A 22732-nucleotide genomic window follows, 5' to 3' on the forward strand; every position below is an offset into this window, starting at 1 on the left:
ATGGCAACATTCAAGGTCAGGTTGGACGGGGCTCTGAGCAGCCTGATCTAGTTGAAGATGTCCCTGCTCATTGCAGGGGGTTAGAGTAGATGACCTTTAAAGGTCCTTTCCAACGCAAACTCTTTTATGATTCTAAGAATAAAGTAAATTGTCTGGTTTTTAGTAAATACTTTAAAGGGACCAACTCTCCCCACCACTAGAAGTCAGCTGATATAGGTGTAAAAAGCAATGCTTCACACTGTGTTGCTCCTCTAGGAGAGTAGATGACCTTTAAAGGTCCTTTCCAACGCAAACTCTTTTATGATTCTAAGAATAAAGTAAATTATCTGGTTTTTAGTAAATACTTTAAAGGGACCAACTCTCCCCACCACTAGAAGTCAGCTGATATAGGTGTAAAAAGCAATGCTTCACACTGTGTTGCTCCTCTAGGCATGAGACAACAGTTCTTTTCCCAAAACACCTCTTCAGTTCAACCAATATCAAATAAAGTCTTGCTGGTGATGAGCAAACCCTGTCCTGTTCTACCTGCTGTGTGCTGGGACAGGCTCTGCTCTTCATTTCATGTTTTTGTTGGGCTCTGTGCAAAGGCAGTAGCGAGTCAATTTGAAATTGTGCCTTTCAGAGGAATTAAAAAGCAGTGAAGTCAAGCAATGTAATCTATGCAAATGATTTTGCCACTGCTGCTTTCTCCATTAAACTCCTCAAAACTGTAGCAACTGTTCGGCTGTCATGCTGCATTTTCAATGGAGAGCGGAGAACTAGAAGTTCTCTACACAGAGAAAAGCGTTTATAAGCCCACAAATATTCTTTTGAAGATGTTTCTCTTATCTTACAAGGACATGCATCATTTTAAAAACACTTTTCTCAGAGACTGGAATTCTTTCAGTTCAGACCTAATCAAGTTGCATGTCTTTTGCCTTTTAATTCTTTCCACGTCCATCAATTTCACACAGCACTGATTCTGAGTTTTTCTTTTCTCCTGGAGTAAGCAGGCTTTGGGAATGGGTTTAACCTCTCTCTTCCAGCTGACTGTAACTTGAATGCCATCCCTTGACATGACAAAGCTTTATGAAACTCAGGTTTCAGTTTTCTGTAGAAGAAACAGAGCAACAAGCCCCTTGATACAGCTGGGAAAAGACACCCACATCAATGAAAAAGGGCAGCAATGTGTGTGAGATGGCAAGGGAGGATAATTGCCAGAAAGACAAATTAGAGTTCCCCGTGAGCGTGTGATGGCTTCTTCTAAAGGATGCATTTTATTCACTTTTTCTATTTAACAAGTCTGAAGCTTCAACAGTTAAATTCAGTTGTTCTTCCTTTTTTCTAACTTCTGTTGCCTGTTGAACGTGAGTTATTTCCTGTAATCTGCTCTTCTATTGAGCCCACAATGTTCTATCTCCCCATGCCAAAGAGAAAGAGAAGGGGCACCATGTTTCTGTGCTGCTTTGCCTGTATTGTTCAGCTTGCCAGTTCCTCAGTATAAAGTTTGCCTTTATTTCCAGGCCTGTAACATGCTGTGTGTTGTCAGTACTTAATGACCAACAATTAATCTTACTGCTGAGACACCTTTCATTCAGATACCCTAGCGAAGCCCCCGTGCCTTTGTTTGGAGGCTAGAAGTTGCCGATTCAATACTGTCTCTTTGTTGAATATTTCTTCTAATGTAGAGGCACTGTTGTTTGGGTTTTCTTCAGGCGTCCTAATTATTTTCTTCCAGTATCTGTGTTACAGTGATGACTAAAGGCAATGCAACTTCTGATCCTCCGCTTAGGATGCTGTATGGTTAAAAAAAAAAAAATCCTACAAGACTAGCCTGCTGAGCTGTCTTTCTAGCAGGCTTTAAAAACCATGGAAAGTCTCACTAGGGTAGATGTGGCCCTTTGGTTTCCCAGAGGATACAAGACAGACAGGAGTGACTATCAAGGGAGAGAACTGGGGAGCGATGGTGGAGGGGAGTCAGGCTTAAGGGAATTGCATAGGTGAAACATGGGTTTTGTTTATTTTAAGGGAACAGTAAAACTGAGGCCTGGTGAGGTATGTCTATGGATGGAGATACATTTGGGCACCAACTCAGGGCCCTGAATTTGGGGCAATGGTTCAGCTGGTTTGCAGAGTTGTCTTGAAAAAGTATGTGCTTTGTAGGTGAAGATACATTGATACCAAATTGTCACACCTGACAAATTTTGAAGTCTCACTGGCATTTTTCACTCTGGTTTCTGAAACCTCAGTATGGCTAAACCTCTCATCAGTGTGGCCAAGGGGACACAGGAACATCAGATGGCATCAGTACACCATTGCAAATCACGATGATAATGTATTCATACAGTTCACAGTCCCCAGAGGTGATCTGGGGACTCAGGATTGTTCCTCCTTTGCTGCCCAAAGGACAGTGGAGAGTCATGACAAATTATTACAGGAACATGCAAAACAAGAGGCCACTCGGAAACCAGGGAAAAGAAGAATTTCTTTTCCTTCTCGGAGTCCGAGATCTTTGAAAGGAACCAGTACAATGATGTTCTTCCTGCACTGACACGAATAAAGTGCAGAATTGGGCTTCCAGCTAAGCAAACAGGCTCTTTCTTTCCTGGAGTGTTTTAATTTTTTTTAATAAGACATGACTGAAACCAACAACCCTCAGAGCATTGACCAGTAAGTGTGCTGGGTCTGGCTGAGATCTTCCTTCTGCAGACACAGCTCTCTTGCATTGTGCTCATTTGTGTGTGGCCCCTGAAGAACAGCGGCCAGTCTCCTGACCTTTGTTAGCTCATTACTTTTGTTGCTCAGCACCTGCATGGCAGCATGTCTGCTCCCTGCAATGACTTGTATTAGTCCATTTAATTACTAAATGCCATCTAAAAGTCAGCTTCTCTTTCTGGGAATGGCAGAAGAGCTCCTCTGGAATGTGCTCGCTTTCTTGTGCTTGCTCTTTCTCGCAAGACTCCACTTGGAGTGTACACTCCACTCCAAATGGTTTTGAATTTTCACTGCCATTTGCTAGTATGTAGCATAGGAAAAAACCACATCTGTGTTGTGCAGAGGAGCACAAAATGGAGAACCCCAAAGTACTGATGACTGAACTAATCCTCGGATCCAAAAGAGTGTAGGGACATCTGTGTGGCACTGTTGACTCTACTGGTACTAGGAGCTAGATTCGCTTTTATGCATAGTCTTGCGTGGCGATGCGGGTATATCAACTTCAGATATGACGTACAGCTTTTAAAATCACACTCCATGAGCAATGTAGGCTTTGAAAAAATCTATAGGAAAACGTTTACTGTATTAGCATCTTGAGCTCATGCTCCTGCCAGCACAGGTTTGCTTTGTGTTTCACAGTTGCAGGCCCTTTGTCCAGCTGCCTTTGGGAAGAGGTCTCCATATCTAAACCATCCCTTCTACGCTTTTAGGCCAGTCATGTTCATTATTAGTTGTTGTTTAACTTCTTCCATATTTTTAGCCCCAAAACACCAGTATAGCTTTTCCCAAGGCAAGGCTTTAGAAGAACCTTTTGGTTTCTGAGGTGTCTGTTTGAGAGAGATCTCTCTTGAACTATCAAAAAAGCCTATTTCAGTTTTCTGACCTGTTTTAAGGAGCCTTGGAGAACACCTGAATTGTATTGGCTTGTGGGTTTTCAGAAGGATTTTATGCATTTTAAAGTTGTTAGCTCACCTGACATTTTTTAATCCTCTCTGAGCACCATTGCTTTCGTTACCCTCGTCCATGTCTCTGGTGCACTAGTTTGCATTTTCTTATTTTGTTCTCCTCTGCTCGGGTTTCAAGTCTTCCTCAGTCCTGACTATTATTTTTCAGCCTTCTCAGTTTGTTGTCTTATTAATGTATCGTTCACTTTGTCTCCCAGATAATTAATAAAGAGATTATATAAGGCTTGTGTGGTAGTGCTGGTCCCCCTAGTATTCTTCCGGATGGCTTTCAGCTACACACTTTGATGTTTGGCCTGTGGTTGGTTTGTTTGGGGTTTTTGTTTATTTTTTAATTAGCCTTCCATCTAGGCTGGCTTAAATGGACTTTAAAGCAAAATTTTGTGGGAACACAGTGTCAGATGATTTAGTAAGATCCCAAATTGCATCTATGCCAAACATGTGAAAGAATTTGTCATTTACAATAATACAAGGAAGTGTGCAGTTTACCAGCTGCCAACTCAATATTTTGTTTGCTTTAGATTGTCCTTTAGAAGAAAATCCTTACATAATTTTACAACAGCAAGCTAAATCTGTGGTTCAGGCTGTATGAACTGTATGGTTTCAAGTGTTGGCGCAGTGTGGTGTGTACTGCAAATTGATTGGGTGATGATATTTGCATTGTGACACCTCAGGAAATTTGGTTGTCTTTCACGTAAATAAAAATGAGTCTGTTTTGGGGGGTTGGTTTTTTCAGTGTTTTCTGAATTCTTTTACTGTAGGAAGGTATAAACTTATATTTTAGAGATGAGTCATACAGCAATGGAAAACCAACGGTGGCGGTCTTGCACATATTGCACAACCTGAACAGTGTTAGCCAGAACTCCCCCATGGCTACTTTGCTGTGGATTTTATTTGGACAAAGATGTGATCCAATGGTTATTTGGTGACGTTCTGTCCCCTGCGATGTGGCACAGCTGACATGCAGCAGCCAGCCCTGCTTGTCTTACTCTGCGCCATGAGGCAGAGATTCGTTTCTCCTGGGCTGGAGTCCTGGTCTTATTGATGGAGACAGAAGAGCAGCAATGGGTGTAGAGCATCTTTCACTCCTCAAATGGTGTCTCCAGTGTGCCTGGGCAGGAAGGACCATCCTCTGGCTTGTGGAGCCCTGTGGTCTTCCTTGGGTCTGAAGGAAGGTTCCTGCTCTCCAGATAGCTGGGTAAAGAAACTGGAGTGGGTGGTTCATTGTGAAGAGGGAAATCATGGAGGAAGTGCTACAGTCTTCCAGTGGCTTGTCTGGCCTCTTCCCACTGTGCAAGAGGGGTACAGGATAAGAAACATGGCTCTCTGAGCCATCCCTTCCTCGACAGACGTCGTATAACTGGGTGATACGATGGGGTAAGGTTGGTGGCAGCTGGGACAGATGCCTGCTGCATCCAGCTCAGCTGGTTTTAGAGTGGGGTTGTGATAAATCTGAGGTTGAACCTTGCTGTTTTTCCTTTTACAGAGGAGGTCATGCTGGCAGAGGAAGACAAGAATGCGGAAGAGAAATCTCCTCTGGACGGTAGGTCATTTTGCTGTGCAGTTTTTCTCCTGTGATATGTGAGAGGTTCACCCGCTGTACACTGATATGGCTTTCTGTTGTAACCAGGAGGGTGTGAGGAACACGCTCTTGCATGCAGTTGGCATAAGTTGGCCTAAAGAGTCCCTTTTCCCGTATCAGGGTTTTTTTGAGGTTGCAGGTGGATGATGAGCAGTTATGTGACACACCACACTGGGATGGGAATCTGCCCTTGGGGTCGGTCAGTCCCTACACTGCCTGTGGGACCGCAGCGTGACAGGGACACCCGTCAGCCTCTGCTGAGCATGGCTGGCTGTGTCTACGCACAGGTTGTGGCGGGGGTAGGCTGCAGAGGAGGTGCCAGAAGAGAAATGCATTGACCGAGAGAAGGCAGGGCTCTAAACCGAGGTTTCCAAATGGATTTGACAAAGAGACTAAGACCCCTGTTACTTGTAAGCAGTAAGACATAACAGGGTGTGGTGATCCTATCTTCCGATGTGTGACCCTAGCATTGCAGGACGGCTGGAGGTACCGAGCTTCGGACACAGGTGCAGCGAGGCTATGGGGACCGCTCTCCCTGTGCCTCCAGACCAATGAGCTCTTAGGATGCGACAGCCAGTCAAAGTTCAGTTAAAGATTCTTCCCTCTCCCTTTTCTGACCATCTTTCGTCCTCCCATGTCTCCTCCTTTCCCCTCCCCTCCCTTTCCCTCCTCTTTTTTTTTCTCCTCCCATTCACTGTCAGGGAGGGCCGCCTCGGAAGGGCCGATTCAACAAGGCACGGCACCGGCAGAGACTAGCAGCGGCAGCAGCTACAACAGTGAGTGGATTGCAAATCACCAGGGGCTTAGGCGGCACAGCGGGGCAGTGCTTCTCCCCTGCAGCCCCACGCGCCCAGGTCACCGGTGATGTTTCCTGGGTGGTTTTGCACCTTGCTCCAAGCCACACGGCTCCTTGGGGCATCAGGTGCCCGGCTGCTAGCCCACCTTGGCCAACCTGGTGACCTGTGCTCGGGGAGGACTCGGGGATGGAAGAGCTGGGGCTGAAGAAGGTCAGGGCTGAGGTGTGCTTGGCAAATCTTTGTGCGTGTGTGCGGATGCGTGGGTGTGTGTGCACTGGGGAAGTTTGTCCAGCATGTGGGTGCAGCCAGGGCAGTTAGTCTCGAGCTGAAATGAGTGCCTGGAAGAGTAGTCCAAAAAGCTGAGTGGTGTAAGCAAACTAGAGGTGGGCGCAGGCCATGAAGCAAAGACCCAGGTATACTAAGGCTCCCTCTATACTAGTAAGCTAAAGGAGCCCAGCAATGTTCCCAGCCTTGAAGCCAACTGCTATGGAGCAGCCCACGTCTATGCTGGTAAATTGTCTTAGTCTCGAAAACAGGGGGACATTGCATCCCAGGTGCCTGCAGAGATGGCACAACCTAATTGCTAAACACATGCAGGAGTTTTTTGGGGGAGAAGATAAAGAAGGTGCTTAATTCATGCCAGGGAGTGTTGTAAAACTTTACTCCCAGGGCTGGTTATGTTCCAGTGCTGGGGATGGCCCTGGACGTGCTGGAGTGCACGGGGACAGATGCAGCCTGAAGGACCCAAAAGCTGGTATTGCTGGGACTGAGGATTCAGCCTACCGCTGGGTGGGGAAGAAAAGAGCAAAAGTGGTTATTTGCAAAAAATTGGATCCAGACCACAGGTTTAGAGCATCCTCTCCTCTTTGAGCCTCTCCGAACCTGGGTGATGTTCTGGGTGTTTCCTTGAAGTGACAAAAGCACTAACGTTTGCCTTAGCTGCGGAGGAAGAAGCGCATCCGTTTCTCTGTCAAGGCAGGGAAATTTGTGTAGGGTGAGGGGATCCTCTCATACGAACCTACCCCCAGGGTAGTCGCTGCAGAGTGAGTGGGTTTGCTGTGTGTGCCTACTGAACAGTATGTATCACCACACCGTGGGGTGTCTTACTGCTGATAGCAAATGGTGCTTAGTTACTGTATGTCTTGAAGCTGTTACAAAACTGTATCAACATATTTTTTTCTGCTAGTTCTCAAGGTTTTGCAGGTAGGTGGTCATGGGACCAGTGTCCACGCTGTTCCTGCGTTACCCCTCGTGTACTAGGTGAACAGTGCAGACCTCTCTGAGCCTTAGGGTGCAGTTCTCTTTCCCTGTCGAGTAAAATGGTGTAGCGATGTTTGCCCTCCCCACAAAAGATCCTGTTGGACAAAGTGTGTTTTCAAAGAGTTATGACATCCCCAGAGGGAAGGAATTGTACAGTGGGTGCTATTAAGGGTATGTTCACTGATTCGTGGCAGTTGCTTTCGACATAGCATTTCTGCTGCTTAAGGCATTGCTCTGTGGTAAACTGTATCCGAGCACCGTAAATGCTAACTTCTTAATGGTGCACACTGTAAACAGCATTAATGTTTTTAATGGATAGAAGCACTCATCTCATAACCCACTGGGGCTCAGAAAGATTCAGTGACCCTGCCCAGCCTTTCTGCTGTGCTAAAAGGTCCGGCAGCTGCAGTGACTCCCCCACCCTCCTGCATCTGCTGGGGTAAGTGTAAGCGTGCAGACCTGTGCCTGGCAAGCCTTCAAGATCTAGAAGGTCAAATAAATAAATGACCCTGGCATTGAAGCATGCAGAGACCCTGCAAGGCTGTAGGTTGTCTGATTTGCTCCATCTTACCCTTGTGTGAGAGCTTTAAGCTGGCATTGGGAAGTAAATGCTGGCCCTGGAGAGTGAAGGGAGGGGGAGAGAGAATCCACTCTGAATGCTCACGAGGCGTTTTCTTTTTAATTTGCACACAGTGTTGAAAAGAGCTGCAATTAAGAAGAGCAAAAATGACCTGATTCATGCTGAAGAAGGTGAGGACCATTTCACAGACATTTGCTCCGTTGGTGAGTACTGGCTTCGCATTCCCCGAGGTTTAGATCTCCACCTAAACGTGTTAATGTCATGTTTCCTCTGAGCGGCTCCTTTGCTCCAGAAGCTGCAATTTCAAGAAGGAGAATTATCACTGCTCCTGCAGCAGCACTCAACTTCCCAAAGCAAATGGCTTCGTGGCTTCACCCTCTCCCCCACGCTGCCCTGCACAGCTATTGCATGCTGCACCCTTTAAAAGAGCCCTGCCGAAACGCTTGGAGAATCCATGCTGTGTTGGCCATCCTGTGATTCTGCTTGGAACATGCTCATTCATGCTAATGAAACCCAAATATGTCAAACGATACTGCTAAGCCTCATCTGTTGAAGGGAGGAGAGGAAGTGGACACTTAGTCACATCTGCCACTAATGCACAGCATATGGTTTTTGCAGCCTTTGCCATGTGAATGGTTACTGGGAAATGCTGGGCAGTGGCCCTAATTCTCTCATTCTTGCCTTAGAAGAAGATCTTAAAGCAGTTCTCTACATTTTTAAAGCCACAGAAGGAGACACACACCAGTGTGCGTGCAATTACCCACATACCTCCAATGCCGAGTGTGGCATCCTCCATAGTGTAGCATTGATGGTGCGAATTTTGTTATCTTCAGCTCTGGAGAATAAGATACTCTCAGGGTACAGGGGTACTGCTTGTTCTGCAGTTAACAGAGAGCTAGTTCCCTCCTGAGATGCTGCCAGGTGGAGAGGCAGGAGGCAGGTCTGGGGTTTGCAAGGGGAGGCAGGCTCGGAGCACACAGCACCCCATCTAAGGGGAGCTCTTTGGACATCAGCAGAAAGACCTCTCAGTCGTGTGCTTTTGCTTGCTGTCTGGGGAGACAACTTCCTGAATGCTTTGGAGTTAGCTATTTTGCTTATTCCTGTCCCTGTTGTTTGAGTCTGTATTTTTTTTTTGCTGCTGAAGCAGCAGATGTTCTCATTATCTTCCAAAGAAGTGTCTTGGCACCCCAGTTACCACGAAGCAGCAAATCCTGGATGCACAAGAGTAGCAGCACAAACAGTTCATTTGAGAGTACATGTCCATATATGCTTGCAAGCATGAGTGCCTCAAATGCTCTTTGGAAATTTGGCATTAACATTTTAAGAGATTACAGCTGCTGCTGGATTTTTTTTCCCTTTAAATGAAGACCTGGTTGCAGGAAATGAATGTTGCTCAGCATGTTACTGACACCATCACCCACTGTTGAACTGCCACAGTCCCCCAGGCTGAGCAGGCTGCAGGTTTTGTGGCTAAACTGCTGACACTTCTATGAGAGGTTTGTTGCTGAAAGAGGGCAAAAATGCAGCAACCGTGTGCATTTTGTTTTCTTTTATTCTGGGCAGCTTGGATCCCTGCATGGATAACAAGGAATGGTCATTTTTGGAACATTTGTTCATGGTTGCAATAATTATGAGATCTTTGCATTCACATCCAAGTCCCTCCAGGCTGTAGGCACCCATGCCACGCAAACAGATCTTTGAATTCAGCATTTCAGGTGGCAGCGGATGACGGAGCATCTGGACTCGTGGATAATCTGATGCAGAGCTGGGAACTGTCTCGGGAGCATATGGCAGGGAAAATAACAGCAGTGCTTTCCACCTTCTGCGAGTGGTTCACCCACTTGGGAAAAGTGGTTTTGATTTTGATTCGTGGAACAAGGCAGAAAAGAAGAAATGGATAAAGCAGATACTTCTGCAGGCTCCTGAAAAGGCTGAAACTCTGCATAACATAAACAATCAGATCATATGGGCAATTATGCATAAAGAATATGTTTTTGAGAAAAGGTTTTTTTTGGATGGTTTCCTATAATGCCTTGCTGATGGGAGCATAAGGACTGTGGAAGAACTAACAATATAATTACTGAGTACAACGTGAAGATGCAGACCAGGGTGGTAGAGACTTTGACAGGTCTCTTGCTGGCCGTTGACTGAATACGTTGCACTTTAATTCAAACACAATTACTTCAATGAGCCTTATAATTGCATTATAAAGCTCTATAGTGGTAAACACTTCCCAGTATGTTCTCTGGAGTTGTTCTTAATATTTATTCTTTTCTTTCCTCCTAACTCTCAGCCTTTCTTTCTGCACTAATAAGTGTGCAGCGGTAGATGCTGGCTCCTTCTGGCTTCCCACCCTTCATGCTGTACCAGACACAGGACACTGTCTTGATTGCCAGACAGAGAAGTCTGGAGAAGTAGATGTTTTCTACATTTAGATCAGTTTAAATACTGCTGCTTTTCTTTTCTGGAAGACCAGTAAAGCTAGTAGAGAGGGGACGAAAGGGCAGCAGGCTATTCCCATGCAAATCTGAGAGTATAGACTGGCTTGAACATCTGAGAGGTCTTAACCTGCTAAACAGTATTACGATACGGTGCAGCCTATATCTTAACCTGTAGTTCATTTTGTTGTCTTAAAGCAAGACAAGCTGATGACCGCTGTGATTCTTTTTCTTTTTTTTTTTTTTTTTTTTTTTTTTTTTTTTTTTTTTTTTTTTTTTTTTTTTTTTTTTTTTTTTTTTTTTTTTTTTTTTTTTTTTTTTTTTTTTTTTTTTTTTTTTTTTTTTTTTTTTTTTTTTTTTTTTTTTTAAACTGCCAAAGGGAGAACTGCCAAAGGGAGGATTATCAAACTAACAGAACCAGCACACTGAGCTTTTCCGCAAGGAGTTTGTTCAAAGCCTGGCCAGGGCCAGCTCTGCATTTGGCGTGTTGGTGGATGGCCAGAAATGTGAAATGAAGCAGAGAGCTTGCCTTCTATTGGGGAGACGGCGCAGCACGCTCTTGTGTAGCTGTGAGGCTTGGAGAACCCATTGATGTCACATCTGGATGCTTCATCCTTTCTATGGGTGCTGTGTTTGATGTTATTGCAGGATGAAACAGGGTGCTAGAGTCCCACCCCTTCCAAGTGTTGAAATGTAAGCGAACACTCAAAAACTTGGCTGCCGCAGCCAGAACACTTTGTTCATGTAACTCAGCCATCTCCAACGACAGCCCATGCAAGTCACCTGCTCTCATGGTGCTTGGTCCAAGACAGGACAATGTGTGTCCTGGTCAGCCCTACCCACTGGGAGGCTCTGTCCCGTGATGGGGAAGGGCAAAGGCATATTACCTTGCCACAAACCATCTTGAAACAAAGTTCGCTAGCAATTTCTGAGGGGTGCCAGCACAGCGTGAAACAGGTAGTGGACAGCCTGCGGCAATCACGATTTGCCCTGCTCACAACAGCGTCTGCGGCTGTTGCAGAGGAACTCCAACGGATGCATGTGTTTATTACTAACGTGTGCTGATTTCTCCTGCCTCAGCACCGGCCGGAGATTGCCTTTTCATCATTCGTTTGAACAGTGCCTGCTACCACAGGGGGAGAGCTTACATCAGAAATAATTTCTTCCATCAGCTTCCTATTGTTGAAGCATTTGACTCTTTGCCAGGGTTTCAGACCAGAGTCAAAACATAGCTGATATAGGCAGAATTGATACAAATGAGTAGCTGCGCCCAAAATATGATGCATGGAGGCAGATTGAGCCCTCTGCTGTAGAAATACATGAACTCGGAGAGTAAAATAAGGAGACTTCACTCAATTCAGTAGTCAGGGCCGGGTCTTTGCCTGGTCCTTGGAGCAGGGGAAATAGGGACCGGCTTTCCTGTTGCCAGCTACCCAGCTCCAAGAGGATGTGCTCCACACCATGAGCAGAAATACCACCGTGCCTGGTGCTTTCTGTCCCTCCAGTCAACCGGGAACCCAAAAGTTATGAGTTAAACTGGGACAATCAAGATTGCTTCAAAGGGTTGGAAGCCCAGTTTCTTTAGATGGTGGAGCTGGGCATTCATTCATGAAGTTTAAGAATCCCAGCCTTCATCCCTCATGATGTCATTGCAAGCAAGATGCCCTTGCTCAGCCCATAGTCAGTGTGCCCAGCTTTCTGCTCAGCCATGTTTCTGGTGCTTGGGAGAGGGTCTCTGTGCTCAGGAACATCCTCCAGCCTTTCACCTGCTGGGATGTGGTGTGGTGACTCTTCTTTCTGTCCCAGGGTCTCCTTTTGCCCGTGCCAGTTTGAAGAGTGGGAAGAACGAGAGCTCGTCCTACTTCAGGAGGAAAGAGAAAATGTTCCGGTTCTTCATTCGGCGCATGGTGAAAGCTCAGAGCTTCTACTGGATCGTCCTCTGCGTGGTCGCCCTCAACACACTCTGCGTCGCGATGGTGCACTACGACCAGCCAGAGAAGCTCACCACTGCGTTGTGTGAGTACCGGGGACTCCACCTTTCCTGTAATGAGGTCTTGCATTTTTGATCACTCTGAGCACTGCTGTCACATCCCCATGAGGTCTGGTTTTCAGCTTCCTATGCCTCCCTCAGAGGAGGGTCAGAAATGCATTAATGAATGGTTCCAGTAACTCAAGAGTAACTGAGTCATACAATTCAGAAAAAATCCACCAGGACATGATACTGGTTTGAGATGGGAATGTTATCCTAAACATTATCTGAAACTTCAGATTCAACCACATTTAAATCTTGTAACACGGCAGGAGGATTTGTTCTGGAGCAGGCTTTATGAAAGGTGGGGGAATGGCTCTGTACTTGGGTAAAGGCATGTTTCTCTGTCTAATCAGCATCTGCCCAGAGAACTGCAGAACTTGTGCCACTTTGCGACTGATTTGCATCTGTGGGCAATTTCTGTTGTGGACATACTTAAAGCTCTGCCAGCTCTGATGTCCCTGGGATAGCAGCATGTGCAGTGGCCAGGGCTACCTGGGAGATAAAAATGTCTGTCTGTGCTTATAGAATCATACACTAATTCACTACAGTTGTAGCAATTATTGTCATATTCTTTAAAAGGTTGCAACTTTACAGAAGGTCTTTTTTGATAATCGTGCCTTCCTTACTAATGCTGTGTGATTAGATGGGATAGATGTCATGATGACCTTCTTGAAAATATGTGCAATAGTGATAGAAATAATACCATACAGAAGATTATACTACATTTGTGCAAAAGCTTTTATTTTAGCTTGGTTCCCGTGGTCACCTATCAGTTTAGGCTTCAGATAGTGTATAAGTGCTTTTGAAGTATGATTTTTTTTTTTTTTTAAATTGCATATTATTTTGTCCTGTGATGAATAATAAATAGAGGCAGCTATCTGCAATCAGAGCCTTTACACATCACAGCGTTACACTGAGGTTGCAGACTTGTTCATGAAGCCTGTTCTAAAAAAATGTGGAAGGTGAGGGACGGAGCTTTTTTGTTTAATTTAATGCAGGTTGTAGGCTATGACTCCTAGAGCTGGAAAACTTGTAGAAATTGGTAAGGTAAGAATATGGTGATACTGAAAGTGGGACACTGCAAGTTTTTCCTTCTGAAGGGAAGGGATGGAGAGTTTGTTTCTGGAAGACAGAGCCATTGCATTGGCCACTTCTGACTCTATAAAACAGCCAGGAACAAATCTTTTGTTCAGCACTTGATATTCAGATGTGGCTAGTTCAGAATTTGTTAAGTAAAACTTCTGAAGCAAGCGAACAGAAGACTAGGAAAAAACCTCAAAATATTTCAAACAGTCTAACTTAATAATTTTGGCTTAGATCATTAAAGATACTTACCCACCTAATTTTCCTTGATTTCTATATAAATTAGATACTTAAATATTTCTAGCTCCAGATCCTCAGGTCTTACCTTATTATAAGGAAACAAACTTTTGAAGTTTTTTTTCTAATAGACCTAAAAGGTTAAGAATACTAGCTGCTTTGACTTCAAAAAAGTCTCTATTAATGTTTGCTGAAATATTTAATACCACCAGGTAAGCGGAGCGATAATGAGACATGCATAAGAAGGACAGGAATTTCATTCAACTCTGGGTTTTGGTTGGGGTTTTTTTTTCAAGATTTAGACTGAAAGGAGAGACAGACTACACAGAGAAGTCAGTCTTGCTTATTCATTTCCTAAATTTAACAGAGAAAATAATAAGCTAGATTGGCAGAGTAATTAGAAGTTTGAGGTTTAGGATTTCCTCTTGAATTAGGACTAAATGTCTAGAAAAAAACCTACTTTAAGTCTTTCAACTTAAAAAAGAAGGCTTCAGATTTACAAACTCATATAAGTTTCAGGAACACCTTATGCAGTAACTTTTCTAGGAGAACATAAAGAAATCCGTGAGCCAGCAACTTCTACTTAATGTTCATATGAGAGGTGGAAGGGATGTTTCTGTTGATTGGAATTAAAGGTACATCTCCAGGTGGGAAACATATCTGGGACAGAGGCCACAAATTAGGCTCCCAACCTACCTCAGCTGAAGACAAAAAACGGGAAGGTTGACATTGTGTGATGCCTGGGATCAGGGACTGGGGTGGATCCTTCTTTCAGGAGCTCTGCATACATCCGTAACACCCAGAATTGTGAACTGGTTTCAGAAACACTTGGGTAGCATTCTTTAATTTCTTGGTGCTAGGGTACCACCAAGCTAAGAACAAGTGATCCTATTGACTTAATTTTAATGGAAAAGTCAGAAAAACACCAAAGAACCATGTGTTCTTGGGAGTTAAATCCTCAGCATCCTCCCAGCCATACCTGCCTTCCAGTGTCTCGTCTGCCCTTTATATGTCTTTGCATCATTGCACTGCCATTTACTTGTAAGACTTGAGTGTCCTTTGTCAATAAGGAAACACCTGTCCAGGTGTTTCACAAATCAATCCCTTAGATTCACTAAAATAAATACTGGTGGCTACAGATAGACACTGCTAGAAACAACACTAATTGGTGAGGGGCAACACAGAGATGAGTCACAGACAAAACCAGAATATCTGAGGAATCATAGGTTTTGTCGATGTTCTCGTATAGGTATAAGCATTGGGTCTTTAAACAGAGTGGTACAAGATTAGCCACCGTCACACAGAGAATAAAAGCCAGAGATGCAGAATGAATGGTCATCATGGAAAATCTAAGATACTTTAGAAAATTTTCTCTTGTTTTTGTTTTTTTTGGCTTTTTTTCCCCCCCAAAGATAGTTTTCTCCAAGACAAGAAGCAGAGGTGCCATGGGTTCATTCTGGGGAGGATTGTCTCTGGTCTGTCTTATGGCATAGTGTAATGAAAACTCTGGAAAGAAACCTATTTTAATGTAATTTTAGAATAAAGAGCTTCTGAGAATTGTCCGCTGAATAGGCTTACAGGTTCAGCCTCTTAAATTACAAGAGTTCTGTACCTCCAAACCCTCCCAACTTTTCAGGATGGTGAGCTGTAGTATTGTATTCATGCCTGTCTTTGCACTGGTAATGACCGAAAGTTTCTGCCCTCTTTCCTGGTGGATGGTATAGTTTTCATAGCATAATCTTTCCTACTAATCTAAAGATTAATATTGAATGCAGGGAATATTTTACACCTTAAGGTATGTGGGACTTTGCGTGGACTAACTGGTTGTTTTGTTATTGCAATGATGGTAAGACTGGACTTGGCCCCTCTCAATCCTGCATGCACTAAACCACAGCCAGCCTGATTAACCCCACAGCAAACACATTTGTGAACGAGCCCAGCTGTGGTTTAGCCCTCGAGGAGTGCTCCTTAAAAGCCCTGTTCTGCCCAAGATTTGTGCACAAATCCGTTAGATATAGGCAGAACAAGATATCACAAAACCAGGGGATTTTAAACAGCTCCTCAAAATACTTGGCAAAATCCTTTAACTGTAAGAGTGACAGAGTTTAAAAATGGCTTTAAAGTTAATCCATGATGAGTGAACTTCACTACAGAGGAGCAGGACTTGGCTAGTCTGACATAGAGCAAGAGAGAAGTAGCCAACTCTAATTATGTTGTTTCATGGAAGGTGCTTAGGAATGAACTGATGAGGAGTTTTGTGAACTGTATCAGCGGGAGAGGAGTGTGTGGTAAAGTCTGGGAGGATCCGCTAAACCCTGAAACTCTACCCAGGCACCTCTAATTCAATTAGACCTGTCCCTCCAGGGAAAAGTTTAATTACATTACAAATTAATTTTACTTAAAGAATGGTTGGTAAAAGCGTATGGGTCTGCATTGATTTATTTTTCCCCTTGGTCTTTTCTTTTAACTTTTCTGCTGTTGAATTGTTCTGATTAGCTTTCTCTGCTTGATATTCCATATTGCTGCAACTGCTTTGAAAAAGGAACTGTAGGAGCTTTAGAAAGTGGCTTGGGTTGTCTTTAGTCTTATTGAAAGAGCTGATGAGAAATTCTTTGAATTCTTGGGGTATGGTGAAGAACAAGACATCCTTTTTGCCCCTGTAGTTATCCCCAAATTAGATCAGAGATTTTCCTTCTCTGCATGGAAAGGACTCCAGTGCCACGCTGCAAGAGGAGTTTTCTCATACTGCACATGGACACATGGCATGTTCTGCTCACCAAAGCATGGACCTTTGATTAAATAAGTTGCAGTTCCCTATAAAACTATATATTTCGTGCAGCCACCCATGATTGTCATCTGTTTGTGATAATTTCCACCGCTGCTGGTATGCTCAGAAAAAAGAGACTTCTGTCAGAAGACAACTCTGTAATCTAGCCTAGAAAAGCTTCACTGAGATCTAGTAGCAGCAAAGATGCATCTTCAACTGTAAGGGCAACAAACCAACAAAATCCATAATGTGGGCACACAGTGGAGGTGCAGCGTTAAGGGTTTTTCAGTCAGGACTGTGCCTTTTAAAAATATATGCTGTAGCTTGAACAGAAGTTGCAAGCCCGATGTGGAAACAGGTGAATGCATTTCCGTGCCCTGTGCTGTGCAGGAGGCCGGCAGAGATGGTGGTGGTGGTGGTGGTCTCCTTTTCCTCTGGCTAAAGCTGTGGAAGAAGGCTGGAACCAGGGCTCTCTAGTCTTCCTGGGGCTGGCTTTAGGGACCATGGTGAGAAGGTTTTAGGATTGGATCAGTGAGGTTTCACTTGGGAGACCTCTCATCAGGCTTCCCTTCCCCTGTGGCTGCCCTTCACGAAGCAGCTCTCTCCATGTTTCCCCAGCTAGCACTACAGTGATCCTTAACTTGCTCCTAAATTTATATCTGTCTAAAAGCAAGATCCAGAATGTCTCCTTTCTGATAAATACAATATTTGAAAACAGTATTTTAGCCATTATGGCCTGAGAACGTCTTCCCTGTGTGCTGCACAATGCTGAACCATGTGTTTGGTGCAATTAGGCCTTTTTTGATGATGTTGTGTTTGCCTTTGAAGTAGAAAGCCAGCTCCCTCCGGATATAAATATGTAGCATTTGCAATTGCGAGGAAAAGGCTTTCTGAAGCAAGCATATTTATTCATGTCTGCTGAACATTTCACGTCTGCTTTGTCAAAGAGGAGGAAGTTGTACTTCGCCAAGGTTCTCCTCCTGGTTGGTTTAATGTACGAGGAGGGTGAGCAGAGGAAACCAAAGCGGCAGGCTCGACACCTGCTCCTAATGACATTGGACTTGGAGATGGGGCAGAAATGGAATTAATCCATGGGTGATTGACAGAAAAGAGCCGCTAACTATGTAATTCAAACGTATGGGGCAAAAAGATGCTAGCACAGTCTTTGCCAATAGCACAAATGTGAAATTAAATAAGAGTATTTGTATCAAACTTTTTTTCCTTAAATCACATTACAAAATGCTTCTGCTTAAGGCAGATTAAATTATATGTGGGGTCTGAATACCAGGAGGTTCAAACAATGAAATTGCATTTTCAATTATATGGGCAGGGCCATGTCAGAAGAAATCATGTTTCTGATCCGTCCGCTGGAACAGCTGATTCATTTTGAGCCAATTCCTTCTGCCCAAGGAGTTCATTTTCCTTCCCTCCTTGCCTCCATCCCTTGTCCTCATAGTGCTATGATTTGTAGCACCTGGAATCTGCTGAAATATAGCTATCGCTGCCTGTTTTGAACTCTGCTTTTGATGGAAGTCATCAGCTTTGAAAGAACAAGTTGGGTGGTTCTTCCAAGAGCAGCAAAAGGAAGTTGTTTCTTGGATGTTTTGAGTATCTAATGTTTCCTGTTGTTTGGTTGTTTTTTTTCTTTAACCAAATATTTCTTGATTCTGTTTTACTTAGGGTATTTGCTATCTTTTTTTCTCCTATGATATTCTGGTTTTGCATGTGTGTTTGCAGGATGTGTCAGTCCAATGATGGAACATTGCACTGGTTGATACCTGGTTTTTGTTCATGCTGGATGGGTGACTAAACATTAATCCTTGTTTCTTTCCTCCTTTTTCTTCTTTTGAAATGATGGTAATTGTCTTGGCAAAGTGTACTGAGATCTGTTGGTGAAAATTACAGTAAAAACCCCCTACCTAGTATTTTTGTTATTCTGTGAAAGAATATGGGGAGTACCTGAAATGTAACATTTAAAGGTGAGTCTGGTGGATAGATAAGAGGATAAGAATCTCCCTGCCAGAGTGAGATATGAAGCAGGTGGAGGTTGTGCAATGCTTTCTGTAGGTCTGATCTACAACTCCTCCCTACAATTTTAAGTTCTGTCTGCTAACTAAGCAAGGCCACCAGTTTCAAAGCATTGGTTTGATATCAGTCCTTGTGATAGGGAGACTTTACATTGAAGTCATTCCAAAAAGCACCGTCAGGCTTGCTGAGCTCTGCTGAGTGTGAAACCGAAGATGGGAGTGATAGCTTCCCAGCAAGGGAGAGACTCTTGTCAGCACGAACGCTGGTGCAAGCTTTCCCTCTGGGCTAATGACTGAAATAGGTGACAGCAGCAGCACAAATTTTTCCACGCCCAGAGAAGATGCATCTGCTTTATTGGGGGATTTTTGCCTTCTGTTTCTTACCATTTCCAAAGTATGTAGGGTGCAGAATGGAAGTTCAGGATCTGGCCTGGAAGCTAGTTTAAGCTTCTGATTGACAGGGCCAGCTATTAATAATTAAGGATTTTAACATTCTTACTACTTCACAATTGTGGTCTTTTTAATTATGTGCAAGGAAATTTAATACCACTGAACATGTGTTTTTTAAAAATTCTGTATTTTTATATTATTGGACTTGTTAGCCATCTCATTTTATGCCTGACATTGGTTCACCTGGTCCCTTTCTCACCCCCTCTGCACTCGTATAGTCAGATGGATTGCCAGTGTAACTGTGGATAACTCCCTACTCTGGGATCTCTTGTGTTGGAAACAACTGTTTGCTCACTGAGCTGTTGTGTCTGATGTCAGAAAGGAGAGAAAAGTTGTAGCTTGGTGCAGGTGTGAACATGCTTCTCCTAGCAAGTTCCAAGCTCAAAGGGAGATGGAGGTATGCTGCTCCTTCATGTGACCATGCCTTCCCCTGAGCACCGAGATCCAGCGGATGGAGCCTACCTCTTGGTAGGAAAAAGGCTGAGAAGTCTGCGGACCTCATACTTTGCCATCTTATTCCCCAAATGTGAAGAGTTTGCCCTTGATAGTCTCCTTTAACGATATTGCTCCTATTTTCAAGGAGAGTGAGTTACACGGAGAGTAGGTTAATACCCTCCTAGTATTTCCTTCCCTATTGCAAATGTTGGCAGAAGTGTCCTTGTAGGCTCCTCACTGAAATGTTAATAAAACCCTTCTCATCTAGTTAATGCTTCCTGGATTTCAGTTAACATTATGCCCATGATATTTCATGACTGTCTTTCATTTAAAATTCAAAACCCCTTTTTATTTTTTGATCATTGAAGCTGTATTTTTCAAGCAATTTCAAAAGACAAGCAGCAATGCGAGGTGGACCTGGGCCAACCGTGCTCACTCGATATGAATGTGCAAGGCAGTGAACGGAGTGAAAGCCATGCAGCTTGAAAGGACCCTCATTCCCTCCTCTCTTTCCCCACACTTGTTAGCTGAAGCCACGTATTGCAGGAGATGTACAAAGCACCTGGGATTCAACATTTTCTAGCTGAAATTTTCCTTGTTGCAACTTGTATCCGCTGCCCCTTGTCTGTCCATGTGCACCTTCGAGAAAAGTTTGGCACCATCTTGTCTTTATCATTCCTGGAATTGTAAAACTGAAATTACAGAAGATGACTTTCCTGTAACGTCTGTACTGCTACAGCATCCGAGAACCTTCTGTAGTGCGCTAAGCAATGTGATTAATCTCCACCCTTTGAAGTTTGATTCTTGTCCTCATCTTTTCTCTAGCGGGAGAGGTTTGCCTTATGCTATTTGGTTTGTTTTGGTAGTGTAGAGGTTTTTTGCCCTTTTTGTGTTTGTTTTTAACATTCCATTGTTTCTGTTGCTCATTGGCCTCCAGATCTAAACTTGCATGACTTAAAATGCCAAAGGCAGTGTTTTCTGTAGCTTCAAGTCCTAAAAACTTGATCTGGAAACTGAAGTCTCCAGCTATGTTCTTTCTGCCCTTTGTTTCATCATAGGTGATAAATTTTCCCATCAAAAGCTTCACAGCGTATTTCATCATAGAATCATAGAATAGTTTGGGTTGGAAGGGACCTCTAAAGGTCATCTAGTCCAACCCCCCTGCCGTGGGCAGGGACATCTTCAACTAGATCAGGTTGCTCAGAGCGTCGTCCCACCTGACCATGAATGTTTCCAGGGATGGGGCATCCACCACCCCTCTGATTCCCCCTTGTCCTGTCGCAACAGGCCCTCCTAAAAAGTTTGCCGCCATCTTCTTTATGAGCCCCCTTTAAGTACTGATAGGCTGCAGTAAGGTCTCCCCGAAGCCTTCTCCTCTCCAGGCTGAACAACCCCAACTCTCTCAGCCTTTCTTCACAGGAGAGGTGTTCCATCCCCCTGATATTTGCCTGTGATATGTGAAGCAGAAGGAAACAGAACTTGCTCTTCCATAATTATATGGTTATACAGGCATAATAAAAATAAATGTGGCTATGTGCTAACAGTAGACACAACACCTCTGAATTTGAGCTCTCAGAGGCAGTGGTTCTGTTGGGTATGAAGGTATTTTTATCATGAGAGGACGTTACAAAAGCTTACACCCCGCTCCCAAAAGCGCCCATCTTGTGTAGGTCCCAAACATACATTTGCAAAACATTATCTGTGCAATTAAATTAGACCTTTATTATTATATATTATATTATATATTAGGTCCAGAGCTTTCTTTTGAAATTCCTTTACAGAGACGATGGGAATATTATTTAACGCTCATACCAATCTTCCCACAGTACACATGAAACATTGCCTTCATAGCTCTTGAAGGCTGAATACAGCTTGTGCATATAGAAATGATTAGGTGAAACTGTCCTCAGGGTCTTGTTTGCCATTGCAAAGAGATTTTCTTCTGGCAGGAGGCAGTCTGTTGTGAAAAATTACCATTGTTCCCCACATGAAGAGATCTGCCTACCAAGTTCTTGTGGACTAATTTAATCTCTTTTCCTGTTTCCAGATTTTGCAGAGTTTGTTTTTCTGGGTCTGTTCCTTACTGAGATGTCTCTGAAGATGTATGGACTGGGGCCAAGAAATTACTTCCACTCTTCATTCAACTGCTTTGACTTCGGGGTGAGTAGGCTCTAGCTGTGTGGATGAAGTGTGTGGCTCTCCCGTTATTGAATGGGGTTGGGCATTTAAGGGTGAGTATGGGAATCCATGGGAAATGGTGCTATAAGTGCGTCTTCTGCAGGGAGTAGTCATTGTATAAATTAGCTGCAGTGAAACACATTAAGCTTCCCCTAGTTATCATTCTTCTTGAAGAAATGTGACACCTGGGGATTTCATTTCCTCGGCGAGCTACAGGGTGTTTGCAGCATCAGCACCAGTAAATGCTCTGATTACTGAGAGATTCTCTCTCCCATTTAAATGAGGTGATTGAAAGACCAAAACCCCACACATCTTATTGCTCATCTCCCCTATCACCCATTTAATGGCCTTTACCTCAAGACACATAGGCAGCACTTTTCAGACATGAGTGCCCAGAAGTAGAAGTCTAAACACGTGGTTAGGTGACAGGAAGGCAATAACTCATCTTTTTATTGCAGAAGTACAGGCTCTCCCCTTCGTGTTAAAACTATAGCTTTAAAGTGGGAATAGTGGAGCCAGTTTTGACTCCATCTAACAAAGAACGTTGCATGCAGATGTTAATTTATTCATTAAAAGCTACTAGGCTGTAATCTGTCCTCACAGAGGTTAACTCAGCTTCTCTTATCTTTAGCGTGGGCTGAGCACTACATCCCAGAGTGGGAACCGGTCTGTAAGGTTTCTTTAACAAAGCAGATACAAAGCTTATGATGCAGCCACGGGCAAGGGGAAAACTTTCGGTTCATTGTACCCGTCATCCAGCCCTTCTCTCCAAGATTTGTTGTTGTTTCTAGTCTTTATCTGCCAGAATGCTGGGGGTGATTCTTCTCCCCCATGGGGCTAAAATCCCTGCTTCAGCACTGCTCCCACAAGGTAGGAGGAGGTATTTTTACCTTCGGTAAGTGACCACTCCTAAATCCAAGTGTACAGCTAAAGCAAACTTCTCCTCTTTTTGGTAGTGTCAAAAGGAAAGCTCAGAGCTAAATAGACTTTGAGATTAAACCAGCCAGCCCAAGAATCACCTGTGTCCAACAGACTGAGGTGTTGCATCAGGCTGCACCAAGTGTGGGGCTCTCCTCTTCGGGGTGTCCATCACAGTTGTTGGTGGCTCAGAGCATTGAAATGCATTGTGCCGCTCTTTCTGGCTGCATAGCCCAAAGGATAATGCACAGACTCTGTCATGAGAGGAAACCAGAACACAAATAACACAGAT

General features: G+C 43.9%; 1 protein-coding gene across 1 annotated transcript in view; it reads left to right on the forward strand.

Moving 5' to 3' along the window:
* CACNA1B (calcium voltage-gated channel subunit alpha1 B) overlaps positions 1-22732 on the forward strand; it is a 313074-nt gene that overhangs the window by 163802 nt on the left and 126540 nt on the right. The window contains 5 exon segments of the mRNA XM_009282246.1: positions 5143-5199; positions 5940-6014; positions 7989-8045; positions 12120-12329; positions 21392-21504. Of these exon segments, the coding sequence (XP_009280521.1) occupies positions 5143-5199; positions 5940-6014; positions 7989-8045; positions 12120-12329; positions 21392-21504 (512 nt within the window).

This window comes from Aptenodytes forsteri, unplaced genomic scaffold, assembly GCF_000699145.1.
Source record: "Aptenodytes forsteri isolate BGI_AS27 unplaced genomic scaffold, ASM69914v1 Scaffold325, whole genome shotgun sequence".
Lineage (NCBI taxonomy): Eukaryota > Metazoa > Chordata > Aves > Sphenisciformes > Spheniscidae > Aptenodytes > Aptenodytes forsteri.